Below are 20516 nucleotides of genomic sequence, written 5' to 3'. Positions count from 1 at the left end.
ACATGTGATTTAATACTGTTCAGTTTGGTGTACGGTATTATAAGTAAGACAATATATTTAATTAACAACACAGTTTCAAATCAATGTTACAATTGCAACTAAGGGTAACCCTATTTTTCCGTCATGAAATGAACGCTATGTTCATTAACAAGTGTCGTCGCCGCCGCCATGACTATAGATGACAGACATTAATGACACTTGCTTTCTTCTTGCCAGAGAATGTTAGGGGGGGGGGGGCGAAAATACTTTTTTCTTAAATTTCAATTGCTGAGAATTTGGGTCGGTTGAATATCAGAATAATGAAAAACAGAAAAAATAGGTCACCTTAATACAGTGTAACTAGTTCATTTCTCTCTCCTCTTTCGAATGGTTGGCCGACATTATTTGTAACACTTGTTCCAACGTAACCTACATATTTAGTTACTGGTTCTGCAGGTGGCTGTCGCTGATATAACATGTATAAGTGTTAGAATACATGGCCACCGGATTGGAACGATCATGTGACTGCGTGTATATATCGGTCAGTGACACATTACTATTGAGTATTGATAACAATGCATGTCTCGCTATGACCTGTTTGCCAGCTGACAGCATCAACCTTATTGCGCATGACACTTTCACTATTATTATGACGTCATACCGGGAAATAGAATGACAAATAATAACAGTTTTCAGTTTTCGACAATCCTGTAAACATATTTGACTTATGAAATGGCCTCTTGGGCGTCGAGCACGTAATAGGAGTGACATCCTAGTACTGGAAGCTGTATTGTATGTGTATGTAATCACCGAGACTTGGAAATTTGATCCGTCTGGCCTTTATTCCTATATAGTAAGGTGAGTATTTCCAACGGAACAGTCTCAAAGTAGCACTGTTCGCTATGGCAAAATTGGAAGAGATTTTTTACTAACGAAGAGAATATCATTTTTGTACAGTGTCTAAAAAGAATACAAACACAATTGCAATGGAAAGAAAAGCACTCTTGTATGTCGCCATTGTCATATGAAGGTGTCAAGTGACACGAACCGTGATGGAAACAATATCATGTTGCTAATATTTCACAGTGAGATGATTTAAACTCGGTGAGAATTGTTGGATTAAAATGAGTTTCCAGTTTTAACTAAGAGGCGACAGACACATAAAAGACCCGGATGTTAAACCGTCGCCGTTTTGTAATTCGATTGTTTTGATGGGTTTCGCCATGTTGTCCAGAAATTAAAAGTATGCTGTACATTGACGTCGATATCATGCAGTGAAATTCACATGACCAACGTGAAAGCAATAGACACAATTGTGATTTTCAAGATAAACACAACTGATAAGACCCCTGTATATAAATAATTACACTCTTTGGAATGTTTGATTCAAATAATCAAGGCCAAGTGTTGTGTTCTGGTAACAGGAGGTCGTAAAATACAAGATGCCAATATCTAGCCTGACAGTTACTAAGCACACTGTTCTTATAGACAATGCTGCAATATCTTAGATTGAAACTGAACACAAGACATCTATTTTCTGACCGATATACCTTATCAGATACCACACTTGGCGTTGATTCAGTGTTCGAATTGAACTTTTCCAAAAAGTGTAATTGTTTATATACAAGGGTCTTATTAATTACGTTTATCGTGAAAATCAGGGGTTGTGTCTATTCCTTTCACACTGGTCATGTAAATTTCATTGTAACATGATGCGACATGGTTGCAGGAAATTCAGCAACACTTATAGCTAATTAGCCATACACACTGGTGAACTCTGAGTGCTTTATTCATCATTGTGTGACCTCTGTAATACTGTCACCACCCTTAGGGCCTTAATGCGATCGTAATTATATTTGCCTCATGATTTATTCAAAATCCTATTATCATGTACTGTATGTGTGTATTCACCCATAAAAGTTTCATGTTAATTTGTTACCTCGATTCGCTGTTATTCAGACTGTGTACGCTATTCTCAAAATGCTATGCATGCGAAATACGTAATACCCAAAATATTTACTTCAGGATTTTAAAAATTCAATCACCCATCCTTTCTATGCCATCAAAACATGAATGCAATGATGTAGTGTACATGATATGTACGCAGTTTGCTGAACATCCCGAGCATACTTTGGGTAAAAAAAATTAAACATGTTTCTTTACAAATTCATCTAACCAATGCAACTATGTTATTCACTTCCATTCAGATATTCCACGAACAGCTACAGGAAACAGGAAATGGAGTACTACCACTTTCAATGGAACTCTGGATGTACATCACCAACAGTAAAGATACTCCAGTGTCAATTCAACGAACCATGTTTGAAGTTTGATCTGATACCACCTCCAGCCATTCCCTGGAATATTGGTAAACATTCCTTTTTATTTTCGAATTCCCTCCACATCTTCAGGTCAATCACTATTTGCAATTTTAAGAAAGATGAGAATAATTAAAAAAACGCCATAACATATATAAACTCATGTATGCTCTCTCACTGTGGAAGTGTGGCAAAAAGATATTGGTTTGGGCATTTCCGTTGATCAGAGTGAGTAGAAAAAAACAACAGCGAGAACGTACTAAAGTCAGCTATGAGTTACACAGGGAAAGAAACATTTAATCCAAAGCATTTGGAACAATATTATATGAACGCTTCTTTTAAAGTGGCCATTTTGGATGAGGATTTGGTATATATTTTGGATTTTTAATTATAAAACAACTTTACCATGGCTTCCTGCTTGAAAAATCAAAGTGAAACAACATTGACAAAGTATGTGTTTGAAACTCAGTACGTTGCGAAAAAGCTACACAATATGTAAAAAGTTTGTTATTGTATGTACAATAACAAACAGTTTACACTTTTATTAATCTTTTGCAATTTATTCAGTGTTAACAAGCAAGGACTCGGTCAGTGTTGTTTCACATTGATTTTCCAAGTAGAAAGCCATGATAAAATTGTTTCATAAATTAAAAATCCAAATTAAATACCCAATCCTCATCCATATGACCACTTTAAGTCCATATTGTGCTACTAAAAATCTATTTAAACTTTTTATATACTTATTACTATCAAACCAGAAAGACCCTACGATTCCGCTTAGGTATGGAAAGCCGTTCAGGCCAAAAGTATTTTTTTATTTTAGCTGTAGTATGTTATATTTTTCGTACTTACAAACTAATTTTTAACAGTTTATGTACTTTTATTCCATGTTCACATTATTTTAATTGAAATAAGTTTTCATTTATTTGAGAATATTGTTTTATTTTTCGTCTAGCCAGAATTTTTTAAAGGGAATATATATAATTGAAAGTCAAAATATATATACGTCGTGCTCGTAGCCGGCGCCTGTCACAAAATTGTTTTCGATAACATGACTTCAGGTAGGTTAATCGATATGGTTGGCGCCTCAAACTAGGTTCGGTCGACGGCTTAAACTAGGGTCGGCCTGGTGTTATCGAAAACACACTATTTTTTTTTATTTGGGCCTAATTGAAACTCTATAGGAACTCTGGTTTGGTGATATATTACAAGTACATTTTAACCCTGGGATTAGTTAGAAACTAGACATGACGTTTGATTGTGCATGTAACTATACATATTCAAAATGTCTTAGTTTTGGTGATATCATTTTTGTTGTAAACAGCGACTGGAATTCAGCAACTGTGACATGACTGAGAGCAGGCCCTCTATGGTGAGATAAAATCCCCATGGCAAAATCTGTGATAGTTTAGGATGAATTTGTACTTGAACAATGACATTTACACACACACACACACACACACACACACACACACACACACACACACACACACACACACACACACACATATATATATATATGAGACACGCAAAAGAACATTACTGCTTCTAACATTTTTAATATCGAGGACGTTCAGAAATGGTTTGAAGTTCACATATATTTTAGAAAAAAGCTCGCCCAAAACATTTTTCGAACTGTTTGTATAATTAACACTGCGATATGGATAACAAGGTTTTGGAACGGTATTAAACATTACTACTTGACAAAAGAACATCGATCCGAGGGAGTAATCAAATTAATTTACAATCATCTTTTTCCTAAGGTGAAAATTTATGGTGGTTGTCAATTATTGTCATCATAGCGTGCTGCGGTGCTGCTGGTGTTGGCATTTCATACATGCGACATAAACATCTCTGGTAAGTAAATTGCATTATTTCAGATGTAAAGTAATGTATATGTATGTATGTATGTATGTATGTATGTATGTATGTATGTATGTATGTATGTATGTATGTATGTATGCGTGTGTGTGTATGTATGTATGTATGTATGTATGTATGTATGTATGTATGTATGTGTGTGTGTATGTGTGTATGTATGTATGTATGTATGTGTGTGTGTGTGTATTTGTGTATGTATGTGTGTGCGTATGTGTGTGTGTGTGCGTGCGTGCATATGCATGCATGCATACATATGTATGTATGAAAGTATGAAAGTATGTATGTATGTATGTATGTATGTATGTATGTATGTATGTATGTATGTGTGTATGCATGCATGTATGTATGTATGTATGTATGTATGTATGTATGTATGTATGTATGTATGTGCGTATGTACGTATGTATGTGCGTATGTATGTATGTATGTATGTATGTATGTATGTATGTATGTATGTGCGTATGTACGTATGTATGTACGTATGTACGTATGTATGTATGTATGTATGTATGTATGTATGTATGTATGTATGTATGTACGTACGTACGTACGTGTGTCCATCTCTATTGGTGTTCTTGTCCATGTATAATGCGTATTTATGCAATATACGTGAAGTTCCATGTTTGATATGGTTTTCCCGATTGTCTGTCTTACAGGCTGTGGAACGCAAAAACCGGAAAATACAGAATAAATATATCGAAAAAATCAAAATTCCCATATTTCACATTAATCAAGAAATCACGAACTGCCGGTAAGCTTCAAATATTCAAACCTTAGAGAGTCTTCAGAAATTACAGTGGGGGGGGGGGGGGGGGAGGGAAATCAAGCCCATACACCATATCCATTGGGGTGATGTTCGAATTCTAGATAGAGCGTTTAACTGGCTGAAACGTGGTATCAAGGAAGGGAACTTGCAATCCAGACTGAGCATGCTCAGACGCAAAGGACTATGGGATTATCTGTGGTTATCGTAATACCTAATCTGGAGCTACCAATAAAAAAACCTCCCACAATTGTCAGGGTAACTATGAATTGATCATTCATGGTTGCAAACAATGTAACAGTATTGTTTACAATACCGATTCATTAGTATTTATTATCACATTTCCCATGATGCAACATTCAACATGGTGGGTTTGCAAGTTCCCTTTTACAGCAGTCACGATTCGTATGAGTGAAATATTTGTCTTCAGATTTTTTAAACAAATAGAAGCCATGCTATCGTATGCTATCGATCACTAAACGTCAAGGAAAATATTTTGACAGGAATCTATGGATCAGTGTTATATAACATTCACATTAAGTGGATATTTAGATGCTAATTCAGCCAAGTGATCTAAGGGGTCGGGTTTTGTCACTCTGAGTCGCTAGATGAGTAGTGACAAATCGCTTATATTAGTTCACGAGTATTTTCCGGCTGAATGAAGAAAAATATATAATACATGAAGAATAACATAATTATACCAGAGTGAATAATATTTAAAAAAATATCGGGGGAAATAATGACAATTTTGCACGTTTTGACTCACATTTCTAACCAGTGACGTAGACACGCGTTATCGTGACGTAAGACGATCAGGGTATACATTCAATATTTTTTTTCAACATGTGCATGGTATAATTTTGTGTGAACATATTGTCTTATTACCAGGGCTGGTTTATATTAACGTTTTAAATCGTTTGTGACAGTTTAAAATAGTTTATGGAGTGTAATAGAGTAATGGCTCCATAGAGTAATCTCATTAAATTTGATTTGCAGTAGATTCATCGGACAACACATCACGTGCCTCAACATCACACGGAGAGAATGCAGGTAATCACTCAATTGACAACCCAGGGGAACTTGGAGGAGAAACCAATGTACAGGTACATACAAACGACACTGGTAACGAAGTTAAAGAAAATGAAAATCCGGATTTTGAGACCAAGTTACAAGTCAACCCTGTAGATGGCAAATCTACTGCCATCGAAGGACAGGGCGATAAGAACGAAGTCACCTCATTCACGGAAGTTCGAGAAAATGAAAGGAATTTGACGCCAGTCGGAAGTTAGATTTTGAGGACTAAGAACGTTTATGTTATCGAACTTGGCATATGACTTCAACCCGTTTCCTGCTACCGTTCAAAGAATGCGTTTGATAAAAGCACACACAGAAACAAATAATAAACTGCTTATTATACACTAAGATAGCAAGATAGCTTTTTTCTGCGACATAAACTATTTAAACGTACTACAACTAAACGCAGACACGTGGGCACCAGTGTTTTGACGTCTGCATTAAAATTTTGCAAGAAGCTATTTTCGTTCAATCTTGCTATCTTAAAGTGTAGCATGTGCAGCTTATCGGTTTTTGCGTGGTTGTATCAAAAACAGATCCAGTGAATGGTAGCATAAAACGGGCTGTACTAAAACTAAATGTATATCACAAGGATACCTGTTAAGCCACAATTAGGTAAATGCTAATGTAATCGAGAAAAACAAACCGATATTATTTATTATCGTGACTTACAAATCAAGAATTGCCCAGTTCAATGAATTTAGAATTTAGTGACTGTCACTAATTCAGTATAAACAGAACGGAAATAATTGAGAACACTTAGATACACAAATACTCAAGTGAAGCAACTTCAAACTGTTTAAACAAGTCAAGTTATAAATATATATCAGCTGTCTCCTTTTGTTAAATGTATATTTGGCATGTTTTCTTACTAGACCAGAGAAACAGTAAGTAAATTTTACAAGCCCATGATGTAATCTATAGATTGTGTACTGTGTACTTCTAATCAAATTTAATACGGGCGATGTACTAAATTTGAGATATTTCTGCTTTATTAATCAATTTACATCAAAAAGAAATATGGATAACTTATTGAATATCCTTTTATATTCCACTCAGAAATCTTTCCAATCAGAAATGTAAGAAGGATTTCGATTCATAGCAAACATTAACCCCAATACTGTCTATGAGAATGACAAAAAAAAATGATGTTATGGTAATCGTTTCGAAAACAAGTGTCCAAATGCTGTGACAAGCCTCAGTTTGTAATGCATGATAATTATAAACGTTTGGGTAAATTAAAAAGACATTTTCATGTTCGATATTATTGACAGCATCCTAAACTTAATATCGCTTACTAAATATACAGACTAGTTTGAACTTTATTGAACATAGAATCAGTCTCGATATTATGAAAACATCACAAAGCAAACGACAATATGCAACACTTTGACATCCATATCATAAGATAGTAAAATAACACACAGCACAACGTACAAGGTGAGAGACAAACTGGGAGACAGAGAGAGAGAGTCTGACAGACAGACGGACAGGCAGATTGAAAGGGGGTTAAGAAAATGCGTCGTTTCGCCCTATAAGTTTTAATTAATAATATGATTTCAATTCAAGGAAATAATACTATACACCTAACCCGAGTACACTTAGATGTTCGTTTCGATTACTTTCTCATGCTTGATTACTCTTTATTACTCTTAGCAACCACATCAATTCAACAACGAACTCGAGTTGATTGAATCACCTTCTCAGTATCTTCTCAAAATGATCAGATAGTTGACTACAACCTGGTGGTATTAAAATTCAGATATACTAGATATAATATATTCATAGCATTGGTGATATATATAGTCTTAATTCAACCAACAGGGATAACTATGTACAACAATGCCATCAAAGACAAAGGACATTACCTGACCTTAAAGCTGCACTAGCTGCAACTGGGATGATTTTTGAACATGTTCGATATTTTGACTTAATCAATATATTTTACAACCTGCGTGGTATTGAATCACCTGTTGGTAAAACATATTAATATGCTATATAATGGTATAATATATGCAATGAAATTGGTTTTTGGGTCCAAAAATCTCCGCCCTAGTCACTCATGATTTCAACTTATTACTATACTAATTATGGATAAAACAAACCAGTACACGTAACATGTCTAACTAACATGTACAATGTGATTATTTGTATTCAAATAATTTCCAGTGAATACAATGTTGGTTGCCAGATCGAAAAATTATTACCCCGGTTACAACTAGTGCAAGCTTTAACAACCTGTAAATATATTTAAATGAGATTTTTGAACTTGTGTGATTTTTTTGTTTACTTAGGCCTAATAAAAAAAGAAAGTGTGGTTCTGATTACGCTCAATTTTAGAATAGGTTGGCTTGGTAGATTTATTATTTTAATTTATTGTGTATTTTTTTTCTGTGTGAGTGTCTGGTTCAGGTTTTCCGTTGTTTTCCAAAAGGTCTCTGTGTTATTTATTTCTTTCTATCAGATATACAGTCATTACAGTTTTATATTGTCTTTTTAATTTGATGTCAGTTTCTACATCCACCATTTCTCGTGAAACTTCACACTTTTTGCGATTTTATTTGTTTCTGGAATACGTAAAAAAAACGTTTAGGGGCGGCAGTGGAAAACTAGGTGGGGGTCGGGTAACCGGAACCAAACAATCAATTTTTATAGGCCTTATTAGAGTAAACTAATTTAGACTTTGCTCTCGTGTTATATGTTTGTGATTTGTCTATTTAGTAGTATCCAAAAATAATATTTAGCTGTTGTCTACACAACAGGTCTGTATAGATGTGTTAGTGTACTGTTTAATAAATAGGGGTAGTCAAGTAAGACATCCATGCACTAGGAATTTATTATTGTTGGTTTGAATGCAAGTCAATCTATTAAAACAATTTTGTTGAATAGAATTGAGTTGAGCTGAACTGGTTTGAACTACTTTTAGCCGACTACAATTGATTTGAAATGCAACATGAACCCATGGCATGGTTTAATTTTTGTGGTTCACACATACAGTATTTTGATCAATTGTAATAATTGTTTGTATAGCTTTGTGTAAGTGTACGATTCACCAAAACTGTAATAATTATTGTAATTATTATAATTAAATCTATATTGAAATATGATATACACATCTATCTCCGTTTTACTGTCATCTTGAAAGGTCTCGGTACATACGTCAAACCAAACAGACCATCCGTTGATGGTTTGTCATGGCCTATTGGTATCGCTACTTCAAAATGCTGCAGCAAAATAGAAGCGACCAAGAAATACTCCATTTTGGCAAGCATTTCGCCGGGGCACACACGTCGACCCATACCAAATGGCATGAAATGATCAAATGCAGACACGCATTCACCGGTTTCGGAATCAAGAAATCGCTCTGGTCTAAAAATGTATGGATCTTTGTAACTGTCAGGGTCGTGAGCTATAGCCCAGTGATTTGGAATTATGATGGTGTCCTCAGGAATTTCACATCCGTCAATTGAAGAATTGCATATGGTGCGATGGAATATGCTGAAAGGACCAATAGTGTGCAAACGAATGGATTCATACATTGCAGCCTTAAGATAATGTAATTTGTCGTGATCAGCATATACTGGGCGACGATCACGACCAACGACTGCATCGATTTCTTGGTGGATTTTCTTCTGTTTTTCGGGATACGTCATTAGATCTACTAGAAGCCACTTCATGGAGGATATCACAGTTTCAGAACCTGCAATGCAATAGTTAAATTGATATCATTAAATTGTGTTTTATTAATGTTACAGATGAACATTTAATGCGGGTTTATCCTGTAAATGCAAATTATAATTGCAAACTCGTCAGCGCTTCCGCAAAGATGTTATTTTATATCATATATGTGAATAGGTTAAATAATATTCATCACAAAAATGACTGTAGTGGGAACAAGTACCGTTGTGAGGATCTAGGTAAATCACATTCAACATGAGGAAAATTTCTTAGGGTTTGGTGATTTTTTTTAGATATCCTTTCAGAATTAAGTTTGATATAATTATTTGTGATGGTTAATTTTGTTTAAAAAAACAATGCATGCTACGAAATATGCAATTTGCTAAAATTTGACCAAGGCTTAAAATGTGCGTGGAAAGACAACTAAATGTAGTCAGATAGTGGATGTCAGACTTTCATCACAAAACAGTCTGCACCCATTTAAAAGTTAAAAAGTCGCACAACTGAGGTGCATATGTAAAGTGTTGTTTTCTTAACCTTTGTAGCAAGTTTAAATGAAACGTATCATAGCATATTAGAAGCAGATATTTTTGACATATCAATCTGTTAAAAGGATACGACTGTTTAAAACCAAATAATCCTTTTACCTGCAAGGAGATAGTCAACCATCGTATGAGTTATGACGTCCTTATCGAATACAAAATCCTTTGCAATACCAGGTTTATGGTCCTTTTCGAAATCCTCCTTTGCTAAGAGGAGCATGTCAACCATGTCACGTGGATTCTGTCTATTAGTTGTCTTCCCTCGTTCTTCGACCTTTCCCTTAGCTAAGCTGATGTGTTTGGAGATCAATACTTGCGCTCTGTTAAGTCGTGGTTGAAACAAGGGTTTAAGATAGCTGGCATAGTCTGTAAATCAACATACAAATTTATGTGTTCAGCGTTTGATAACCCTGAGTTTTATGACATGTGGACGTAGTTATTAAAAAGGAGGTACATAAGGATACTGGCAGAAATATATATATTTCCATTAAAACATTTACATGTTTATTCATTGTGTGTATATACGCGTGCATGAATGCATGTATGTATGTATGTATGTATGTATGTATGTATGTATGTATGTATGTATGTATGTATGTGTGTGTGTGTGTGTGTGTGTATGTATGTATGTATGTATGTATGTATGTATGTATGTATGTATGTATGTATGTGTGCGTGCGTGTGTGTGTGTGTGTGTCCGTCTGTCTGCCCATCTGTTCATCCTTAGTCTAGTTTCATCTCGTTTCATATTTGATATTGAATGATATAACAGTATTGATGAATTACATAAAATATAATTTCATTATAGTAATAATGATAATGACAATGGTTTATATAAACTGAACAGTTCGTTGAGCATACTAGTGCTTGTCTCTGAGAAGAGATGGCCAATTGTTCGGTCAAATGAAACTGAATCACACTCTCCTTACTTACAGCGAGCTACATTTAATCAAACCAGGTCGAGGGTTTGAGTCCTGACTGCAGTCATAAGAGACGAGTGGTTTATCCACTCGAGATGGACCCGACAACGCACGAGAAGACATAACGTTATATGCTTACCAACAGCAGACGCCTCGCTAAGTAATTCAAATATTTCTCTACTTCTTTCAATGTAGTCTGTGAATTTGGGATCACTTTCTTCGTATGTCTCACTTTGTGTTATTTCCGAAACAGTGTTGAAACCTACCAATGTCAGGGGTAAATGTGGATCGAAGGCCAAGCTTCCTTTCTTAGTGAAGTTGTCTGAAAACAGAAAATAAAGTCATGATTGCTATTAAAGAACTTGTTCTACGTGCAATACCTTACCACCTCAACTGACAATAAGACCTTAGGTGTGTATTTTCGGTAGAAACTATCACCAACGCTTTTGGGGCGAATATTTAGGCACTCTTACTGCTCATTGTTTGCGTTTATACCGGGCGTTTATAGTATAGTTCTTTGCATAATATATCTTGTGTTTGTAAAGTTTTATTCAGAGGGCACTAGGGAACAGTGGCTTCTGTCAACTGGGCTAACCTCTTTTAACTGATGTTTAATGCATAAAATGTATAAAGTTTTTATAAAATTGAGTGCCCTATTTTGGGGAGCAAAAATCATCCGTAAAACGATTGCTTGCACCATAATTTAGTCTAACCTTTGCAACTAACGACACTGAACTCAGACAAACATGTTTAAAAAGTTACTTTTTTGTCCTTTTTTCGTCTAACCACGTCTATGTAACTGTTTTTATGATCATTTCAAAAGAAATTAACAAAGAAGCACATAAACTTATTAATAAATAAATAAATAAATAAATAAATAAACACATAAATAAATAAATAAATAAATAAATAAATAAATAAATAAATAAATAAATAAATAAATAAATAAATAAATAAGACAAACAAACAACAACACAAACTAAATCATGTAAACAGTGAAAGACATGAACAACATAATAACATATTGTTATACGGGTAATACCACTGTGCACTGCTGACCATTTCATATACTAGGGAAACATTTTGTACTTCTTGTTGGACGGAAACATTCTTGGTATTGATATTTAATTTCTCTGTCGTTCATGTTTATAATGTTTGTCAGGGTGTATATGTTGTTGTTGTTGTTGTTGTTGTTGTTGTTGTTGTTGTTGTCTGTCTGTCTGTCTGTCTGTCTGTCTGTCTGTCTGTCTGTCTGTTTGTTTTGTTGTAAACTTAACTAACAAAGTTTGAGTCTCCTGTGATCAATTTTGTAATTCTGTTACCTACCAATTAGATCGTCCATCTGTTCGTTTATAATCTCACTCCACCTTCCAGTACCGTGCATGCGTAGGGCAGTCTGTGTAACTTTACGTAGCAGTTTCCAAAGTTCGTTATAATCTTGGAAGCCGATATTTTTGGACTTTCCAATTACATTCCATGTTGTGAAATCCCGAGGCCGTCCTGCAAAGTCAGCCTGTCTGTCAACCATGGCTTCGGAGAGTGCTTTGTAGGAATTCAAGACAACCACGTTTTTCTGACATAGTCTTAGACTATAGACCGCTCCTTGGGGTATAAAAATAATGATAATATACAAGTAAGATATCTGAAAGACCACAACTTGTACAACAAGCACAACCAGATAACTTGACATAGAATGTGACATAATCTTAATACAAACATTGCTATATTGTATCGTCTGACGGTCTGGCCTGACACAATTTTCTCATTGTTATATTTCATCGCCTGGCAAGACAAAAATGTTAAATATTGCTACATTTCCACTGAGTGCGGTACAGTTATCTTAGCAGATTGTGCACTAGGCTATATACTCCCCTCCCTATCTGCGACGCCCTAGCGATGAGAATGGGAGAGGATCCGGAGTCAAGTCGCTATTAAAAGCAGAAAGTTGCCAAAGATAAAGTGTAACAAGATACACACTTATCCAGGGTTCTGTTCATTTATTTTGTGCCAATTTATTGAGATATTATTGATAACTCAAGCAGCAACAATACGGCAATGTTGGTAAGAGTTCGTCGCACAATTATGCAAGACGGCAGGGTTGAAACGGAACAGTACCAGTGTTAGTATCAGGAGTCGCCGTCATATATAAGATTTTCTTGAATTATTATTAGTCATAGAATTGAAATGAAACCCATGGCCACATTGATTGTTGGCACAAAACTCTAAATAAAATTCGGATCCCCTTCTGATTGTAACTGTAAATTGTCCAGCGCAATTGTGTGCTCGCGTGTTTATAAACATATACCATCACTGACTACCATTACACTAGCCTAAGGATAAACAGTAAGGTGACAGACACGTATATGTAAATTTATGGGTGCATTAGTCGGATGAATGCTAGGGGCGACAAGTGATTTATATGCACCCAAATGTCAAGCATATTTGAATGCCTCAATAGTTGTAAACACGGGCGATGGTGGAACTTGGTGTGATCACGAGATAGGATAATTTAAGGAAAAAAGCGAACAAAAACCAATAGTGAAGGGGCATATGGGTTTTCGTGTGAAATGCATGTTAATTTTATGAAACATATATGCTTACATTCATTATAGGACCACATATAAAAAAATACATGTTGGCAATTTTCTTCTTCAAAATTAGTCTTAGGGGGCTAAAACTAAAATTTGGCCCCAAGACCCTATTCTTAACCATTGGTTAGGCAATGAAAACCCATGAATCCATGTGATTATAGTCAACTTCCATTGATATGGATTTAGCAACAGCCAACAATGCCAGTATATTTTGCAAAGATAGCAACATTTTGGGTTAGTCAGGCCAAAAAAAATATCAAAACATGTATGAAATATGCTTATCAACAAGACCATGTCCATAGCAACAGTCAGAACATTATGTATATTGTAAAGATAACAACAGTAATTGGTAGGTATATATAAGGGCAGTCTTAATTCTGTTTCTCATGACCCAAACGACCCTAAATGTCAAATCTCAATAGATATAATACTTAATCGATAAAATAGAGAAAATATCATTGTATACTTGTACATGTATATATTTACATGTCATACCTCTCAGTATCGAAACAATAAACGGTTCATGCATATATTCGGAACAGGTAGCCGGGGGGGGGGGGGGTCAGCTATGAAACGGTGATGCGAAGCCCAGGGTTAGTCGAATCTCCACTAAAACTACATCGAGCTGTAAGCCATTAATACACGTACAATTACTGAAATTTAACTAGCAAATTACAGTCTACCATCTTTGAAACAAGTGAATATATCAATCGCCCTTTTGTAATAAAACTTGGCGAATCTCATAAGCTTAAGGTGAACAGATTACACTAACCTAGATCGTGTGGTGGTGTCTGTGGATGGTAGGCTGGTAGCCTGAATGAGAATGAATGGGTACTCTTAGGTAGGTTTTATTTGAGTAGACGTGGTAACAAGGACAAAGATAGTTGTCAAAACAACTACTTGAGTGTTAGACCTGATTATTTTGTTTTCAAAATTATTGTCTAGTATTACATTGATTTTACTGGCACGAAAGAAGATATTCAGTTGAGGTTTACTATACGAAAAGTCAAATTTACCCACCTTTACCCAACCTTTACCATACCTGTGACCCACCTAACTACCATCTCTGTCAAGGGGTAGTACGAGACAAAGTGACACTTTTGACTGTTCACAGCCCCCAGGGGAGAGGTCACCGGGGGTGAATTAAGTCAAAGGTGTCACTTCGTCTCATACTCACCACATTTACACACCCTCTGCTAAAGATTTATCCCGGTGGAAAGACATGGTCAAATATGACTTTTCTTATAGTGAATGGTGGACTCTAGTGAAAGTTACAGCGGGTTAAAAATACACCAAACTCAATTTTTACAGAAGAGGATATGAACAATAAGTTCCAAAGCTACGTTTTATTTATTGATGTAGTAACTAATGGATATGCAATATCATGTCTGGTAGCGCAGAATCTTTCTTTCGACAAGGTGTGAAGGAACAGCAATCTAAAGTTTTGCCTTTATTGAAGGCATTCAGTTTACATCTGATATAAACATAGTTTTGATCAATAGCATAGCATCAATTGAATCGTTACTATACAAAGTTATGTATTCGAGTGAATAGACCCAATTATTTGTATTCAAAACTACTGTCTAGTCTCCCACTCACGCCATTATGTCGTATGCATTGTCTACGTTTCTACTAGTGTAGCTATTTGGTTGGAGTTACATGTCAATTCAAGGTAACAACATGAATAGATGTGTTCTCCGCTGTTACATTTGATTACGTTATTTCATCGAAATTCTAAAATAAAACAGGATAAAGGACAATGTAGCATAAAATAAAGATGATAAATTCAGTATCTGATAATATTTCAAAGGAACAATATGAATATATACATATTTAGTTTAGTTATTCAGCATGAAGGCACTCTTACATTCGCTTACGCAACGAACTTCCTCTTGGTCAGTCATGAATAAAGGTTGAAAGTAACAGCAGAGACACATTCTAATGTACCACCCAACCCCAACCACCAACCCACCAGAAAATAGTATCTTAAATCAAATTTTATTGCATTGTTAGCTATCAGTGTTTTATTACTCAAATAATCCTCAACATAAACAACATGGAATGTACCCTTCTACATCTTTTGGTAATTCTCATACACAAATAACCTTTATTGCTGGGAATAAGTAGTCACATGCCAACTTGATGACTAAGTCTATCTCATTGTGACACCATTGCAAAGTGGGAAATTAATGAGCACTCATGAAATGCCTTTAACAACGATTCATTTACTTTTTAACATGATATTTCTACAGAACATAGAGGGAGAACTGAATACAGAGCAAATAACAAAAACGTTCTAAAGTAGCTGCCATATTGACTTTTTCCATTGCTCTAGAAAGTATCTCAATTGGTCAAAAGTGGGGGTGAAACATTCTGAAGGTTTCTAAAGGTGTTTTACTGAGTGATGTTTCTTTTCTATCTAATATTTGCAGTAGGTCCAATTTATGTAACTTGTATGCTAATATTGAGAGGTAAAATTTCAATTTTGTGTAGACCTAAACTTGGACTCTATAGCCTGTGTAGAATGTACGTGTCCAGGATTCAATACTACATGTGTAGATACGTATTAAAACCAGATGCCAGATCTGTAAAGGAATATTTTTAATGTGTGTATGTACACTTGATAACAAGCGACTTCTGTCGTTTAGATTTCAAAATCAGTTCAAGAGATTTCGAAAAGGACCGTACACGAGCGGAGTTGCTAAACTACAAACTCCACGATCACATCTGTTGTAAGTATTCATTGCAGATTTGAATGTCGTGTACTAGTATATGTTTTGTTGTATATATTGTCATGTGTGTTGGCGATTTTTCGCCCAAAACTCAACATATAATCTATACACTGTAAGTTTATTTTTAGGACCAGACAGACTATTACGTTGCATTATATAAGCTTACACTCAAATGTTATGTAACAACATGACAAACGATCCAGATCAAACGATCACAGGCACAGACAAACCGATAAAAGAGTCGCGTGAACCAGACAAGTACACGTATGTGCATTAACCTACAACAGAGGGGCGCGCCCGGTGTTGTTTTTGTACCAATACTTGTCAGTTTGATAGTGATAAGAAGTAGACTTTTTTTCGTTCTGATCACAGGCGTTTCTATATAACTCCTGCAATGGTAGTATATGTACAAATATACAGCGTCAAAATGATTTAATGTGTATGTATACATATAATGGGAATATTGATTAACGTTCAGTATATGCAGTTGTCATGGGGAGGGTCATGTTTTACAAAATGGGACAAAGGGGAGGGTCACTTTTTACGAATGGAGAATGGGGGGGGGGGGAGGGTCATGTTTTTCTTAACAGACCATGTGTGATTTCCTCCGCCCCCTGTAAATACTGAAGGCTCCCTAAACCAACCAGAGTATTCATAGTAACTGAAATAATTCATGGTTGGCGTACATTTTTGAAAGAATAGCAATCAGCAACATCAAACAATACAGGAAATCAAATAAACCTGAAGCATCATACATAATATGCAAATGATATGCAAATAAATAAGCCAGAATTTATAATATTGTGCTTAAAATGCAAAATTATACAACAGTCTACAAGTTTATAGTCTACAGGATGCCCATAAGTACATTTATACAGATATAAAGCAATCGTACAGTTCACATATTTTAATTTGCCATCAATATACAGAAAAACCATGATTTTACATCATTTATGAAATTGCTGCAAAAATTACCCTTAATATTGAAATAAAAATTGCCAACATATATTTTTAAATGCTCAGATGATGGGGAACATAATGATATATGTTGGCAAAAATTAACATGAATTTCACACGAAACCCAAAAATCTACCATATAAAGCATATGCCCCCGCACTACAATGTCAAATAACATGTTACTGTAACAATAGTTCACCGTGGAGGGAGAAGATACAATGAACCAACTGTAAAGACTCCAAAAGAAGTGTAGGTAACACCAGACTCTAAGGGATTTGGTTGTCTGGGAAGGGTCCTAGGTAGACTAACTTTCCTTTAGTTTGCATAATGTATGCAATTGCGAAGTAATTCCCTTGGGGCTTGTTGCCTTACCCTCGTTCTTTCTACTATCAAGAGTCGTGAAGTGCGTGGGCGGGGCTTATTTCGCAGATCGCAATGATTGGCTATTCATATTGTTGCAATGTATATAACATCACTCAGACTTAGTCACGTGGTATATCGTAGTCCACTTACTCATAGACCCTCCACCCACCAGGATACTGACCATCACTTATACAATTGAGTGAAAATGAAATCAACCTGGTGCTAAGATATGTAACTTAATAAAGTATCCGATGACGTAATTTATCGTACGTATAAAACTGATGATGAAATCTCTAACTATGCAATCAACTGTTCGAACAATGCCAGATAATTGTGTTGGCTTAAAAGGCATGCATCAACATCAACATTATAAAAAAAATAGTTTAATGAAGGTATTAGGCTGGGATCAGAATTTACGGCAGGGGAGAAATTATTTTGGTCAAAATATTTTTTGCAACCCCCCTCCCCCTCGCACTCTCAAACATGTAATGCCCCCCCCCCCACGAAATGATCCCAACAATTTTCGTAGCCCCCCCCCCCTCCCGGCCAAACATATTTAAATGTGTAATGATATAGAACCCCCGCCCGCTCAACTTCAGAGGTGGATATTAATTCCAGCGTTCATACATAATAATGAGATTTCTTTACAAACTGTTTTGGCCTTTGCAAAAAAGGTCTCACATTGGGCTTTAAGATATACTTGGAAATACTTAGAGAGCAGGGTTTTCTCTTTCAATATTGATGCTTGGCAGAAACAGCATCCCCCATGATAGCTAGGTGGGAGAGGGTGTTCCCACTCCCACAGTACTCTCAATTTTGTCATGCACCCTCCAATTTCTCCCCAGTCCCCTGCCGTAAATTCTAACCCCAGCCTTATGTAGTATGTGTACTCGAATATAAAGCTTTTGAACTCAGCCTGTGCTCCTTTAGCGTATATACTAAAACCCCAACACTATATCTGTTGTGATCAGTGTTGCAGGCATAATCACGATACGACGGCAAACAGATTGAAATAATCATAACGTCATCAGGCGAATGAACTACATACGTACGTACGTAACCTTAAATAAGGCACTATAATACAACTTATATATAACAATAAGAACACATTGAGACGTAGTTCTGTACAGTAATGAACCACAACGTTATTGTCTATAATGGATTGTCCTAGACCACGCTTGTTCGATTTCTGCATATAACTGACTTGTGTATATGCCGGCATCGGTTAACCTTACCATATTGTCGACTCCATTCAGTCAGCTTCAAGTGTGGTTTAGGCCCAAGTTGTAGTAAGTTACCAAGCACTGGCCAACCAGGTGGACCTTTAGGGTAGGTTTTAGGTAGAGTTGGTTTGTTCCTCAACCACGCAAACAGGATGAAGAAGACGGGAACAGCTAAGAGTAAGATTTCCGTCAACATGGTTGAGTTGTGCTAAAATATCATTGACATTTCACCCACAAGAATAGAGCATGCTGGGGTTGGATTGTTCAATGACCTTCGACGCCTTTATCGAGTTTACCTTTGGCTCCTAAAGTGTAACCAAATGATATCACCTGATATCACACTTTGCAATGTAAACTGCAAATGAAAGTAATCACCATTTTGCCAGTGGTGGCGATGTGACATTTGACTTGAAACCTTAACCTTTGCACTGACTCTGTAAAGCTATTCATATGTTTATGGTATATTCATGTGTGTGTGTGTGTGTGTGTGTGTGTGTGTGTGTGTGTGTGTGTGTGTGTGTGTGTGTGTGTGTGTGTGTGTGTGTGTGTGTGTAAGTGTGTGTGTGTGTGTGTGTGTGTGTCTGTCTGTCTGTCTGTCTGTCTGTTGGTTTGTTTGTGTTTGCTTTTATTCATTTATATATTTATTTATTTATTTATTTGTTTGTTTGTTTGTTTGTTTGTTTGTTTTTTGTTTGTGTGTCTGTAACTACCTGGGTTTGTTGGCTCCGTGTACTGCTGCTGGTGATAGAACCCTACTATGCTAGTTTAACAGTAATCTATAAAAGTAATTTATGATAGGCAAGACGAGCTGCATGTTCGTACCGCTCACCTTTAGGTCATGCTATTGTGACAAGGTCGAAAGGGAGATTTAATGCTTGAAATCATTATTGTTGCAGACGCTTCTGACTGACAAGTTGTTTACAACCTTCGCTGGAATGGCAGACTAGTCTGTAACTTGGATCATGAATAGAACTCCTTCAGTGGAAGCACAAAACCTGCATTGTAATATTTAGGTCAGTGGTATCTCATTACACGGGGGGGGGGGGGGGGTTCTGCATGGCATTGAATCCTCCACTTCCCTTCCAATTGTGGTTCAAAGTTTTATTTTAATTATTCACTTAGTTGAGATGCCTACAGGTTGCCCCAATTACAGACACTTAAACTTTTAAAATGGATGAAATGAAAATCTTGCCCAGCGAAGAAACGAAAATAAGTCAGCAGTGACCCTCGAACCGGCAACTCGCAGACTCTCGTATCCATTCGACAACCATGGCGCCACGAGCCTTCAAGTTTTCCGAAATACATACGTCACATGAACTCCATAATGACTACAAAACAGCAACCCCACGTTTTATTCGATGCAGTTGTGTACAATTTCGAAATACAAAGTACGCCTATAACACCAAACAAGTGTTGTTTGATAACTGGTTTGGTAACTGATAACAATAGCTTGATATGACTGGTCTATAACCCAAATGGAATAACGATGGCGACG

At 36.1% G+C, this 20516-nt stretch overlaps 2 protein-coding genes across 2 annotated transcripts; one reads left to right on the top strand and one right to left on the bottom strand.

The window, feature by feature from the left end:
- Window positions 1-650: 650 nt before the first annotated feature.
- Window positions 651-10679, top strand: LOC144432539 (uncharacterized). The gene is made up of 5 exons (XM_078120768.1): window positions 651-837; window positions 2187-2347; window positions 4061-4154; window positions 4835-4929; window positions 5938-10679. The coding sequence occupies exons 1-5, from the start codon at window positions 707-709 to the stop codon at window positions 6228-6230; spliced, it is 774 nt and encodes a 257-aa protein (XP_077976894.1). The 5' UTR covers window positions 651-706; the 3' UTR covers window positions 6231-10679.
- Window positions 9132-19217, bottom strand: LOC144433109 (steroid 17-alpha-hydroxylase/17,20 lyase-like). Its single transcript, XM_078121419.1, has 5 exons — window positions 19034-19217; window positions 12482-12757; window positions 11295-11477; window positions 10341-10601; window positions 9132-9715 (listed from the first exon to the last, which is right to left on the bottom strand). The coding sequence occupies exons 1-5, from the start codon at window positions 19215-19217 to the stop codon at window positions 9132-9134; spliced, it is 1488 nt and encodes a 495-aa protein (XP_077977545.1).
- Window positions 19218-20516: the final 1299 nt, after the last annotated feature.

Source organism: Glandiceps talaboti, chromosome 3, assembly GCF_964340395.1.
Source record: "Glandiceps talaboti chromosome 3, keGlaTala1.1, whole genome shotgun sequence".
NCBI classification, from domain to species: domain Eukaryota; kingdom Metazoa; phylum Hemichordata; class Enteropneusta; family Spengelidae; genus Glandiceps; species Glandiceps talaboti.
This window is presented reverse-complemented; position numbering and strand designations above follow the sequence as displayed.

Excerpts from the sequence above, each read along its gene's own strand:
- LOC144433109 (XM_078121419.1), bottom strand. The coding sequence starts at position 19,217 with ATGTTGACGGAAATCTTACTCTTAGCTGTTCCCGTCTTCTTCATCCTG. Across the intron at positions 12,758-19,033 it reads TGAATGGAGTCGACAATATG|GAGCGGTCTATAGTCTAAGA; the intron begins GTAAGGTTAACC and ends TTATACCCCAAG. Across the intron at positions 9,716-10,340 it reads GGTTGACTATCTCCTTGCAG|GTTCTGAAACTGTGATATCC; the intron begins GTAAAAGGATTA and ends ATTGCATTGCAG.
- LOC144432539 (XM_078120768.1), top strand. The coding sequence starts at position 707 with ATGAAATGGCCTCTTGGGCGTCGAGCACGTAATAGGAGTGACATCCTA. Across the intron at positions 2,348-4,060 it reads AGCCATTCCCTGGAATATTG|GTGAAAATTTATGGTGGTTG; the intron begins GTAAACATTCCT and ends CTTTTTCCTAAG. Across the intron at positions 4,155-4,834 it reads ATGCGACATAAACATCTCTG|GCTGTGGAACGCAAAAACCG; the intron begins GTAAGTAAATTG and ends TCTGTCTTACAG.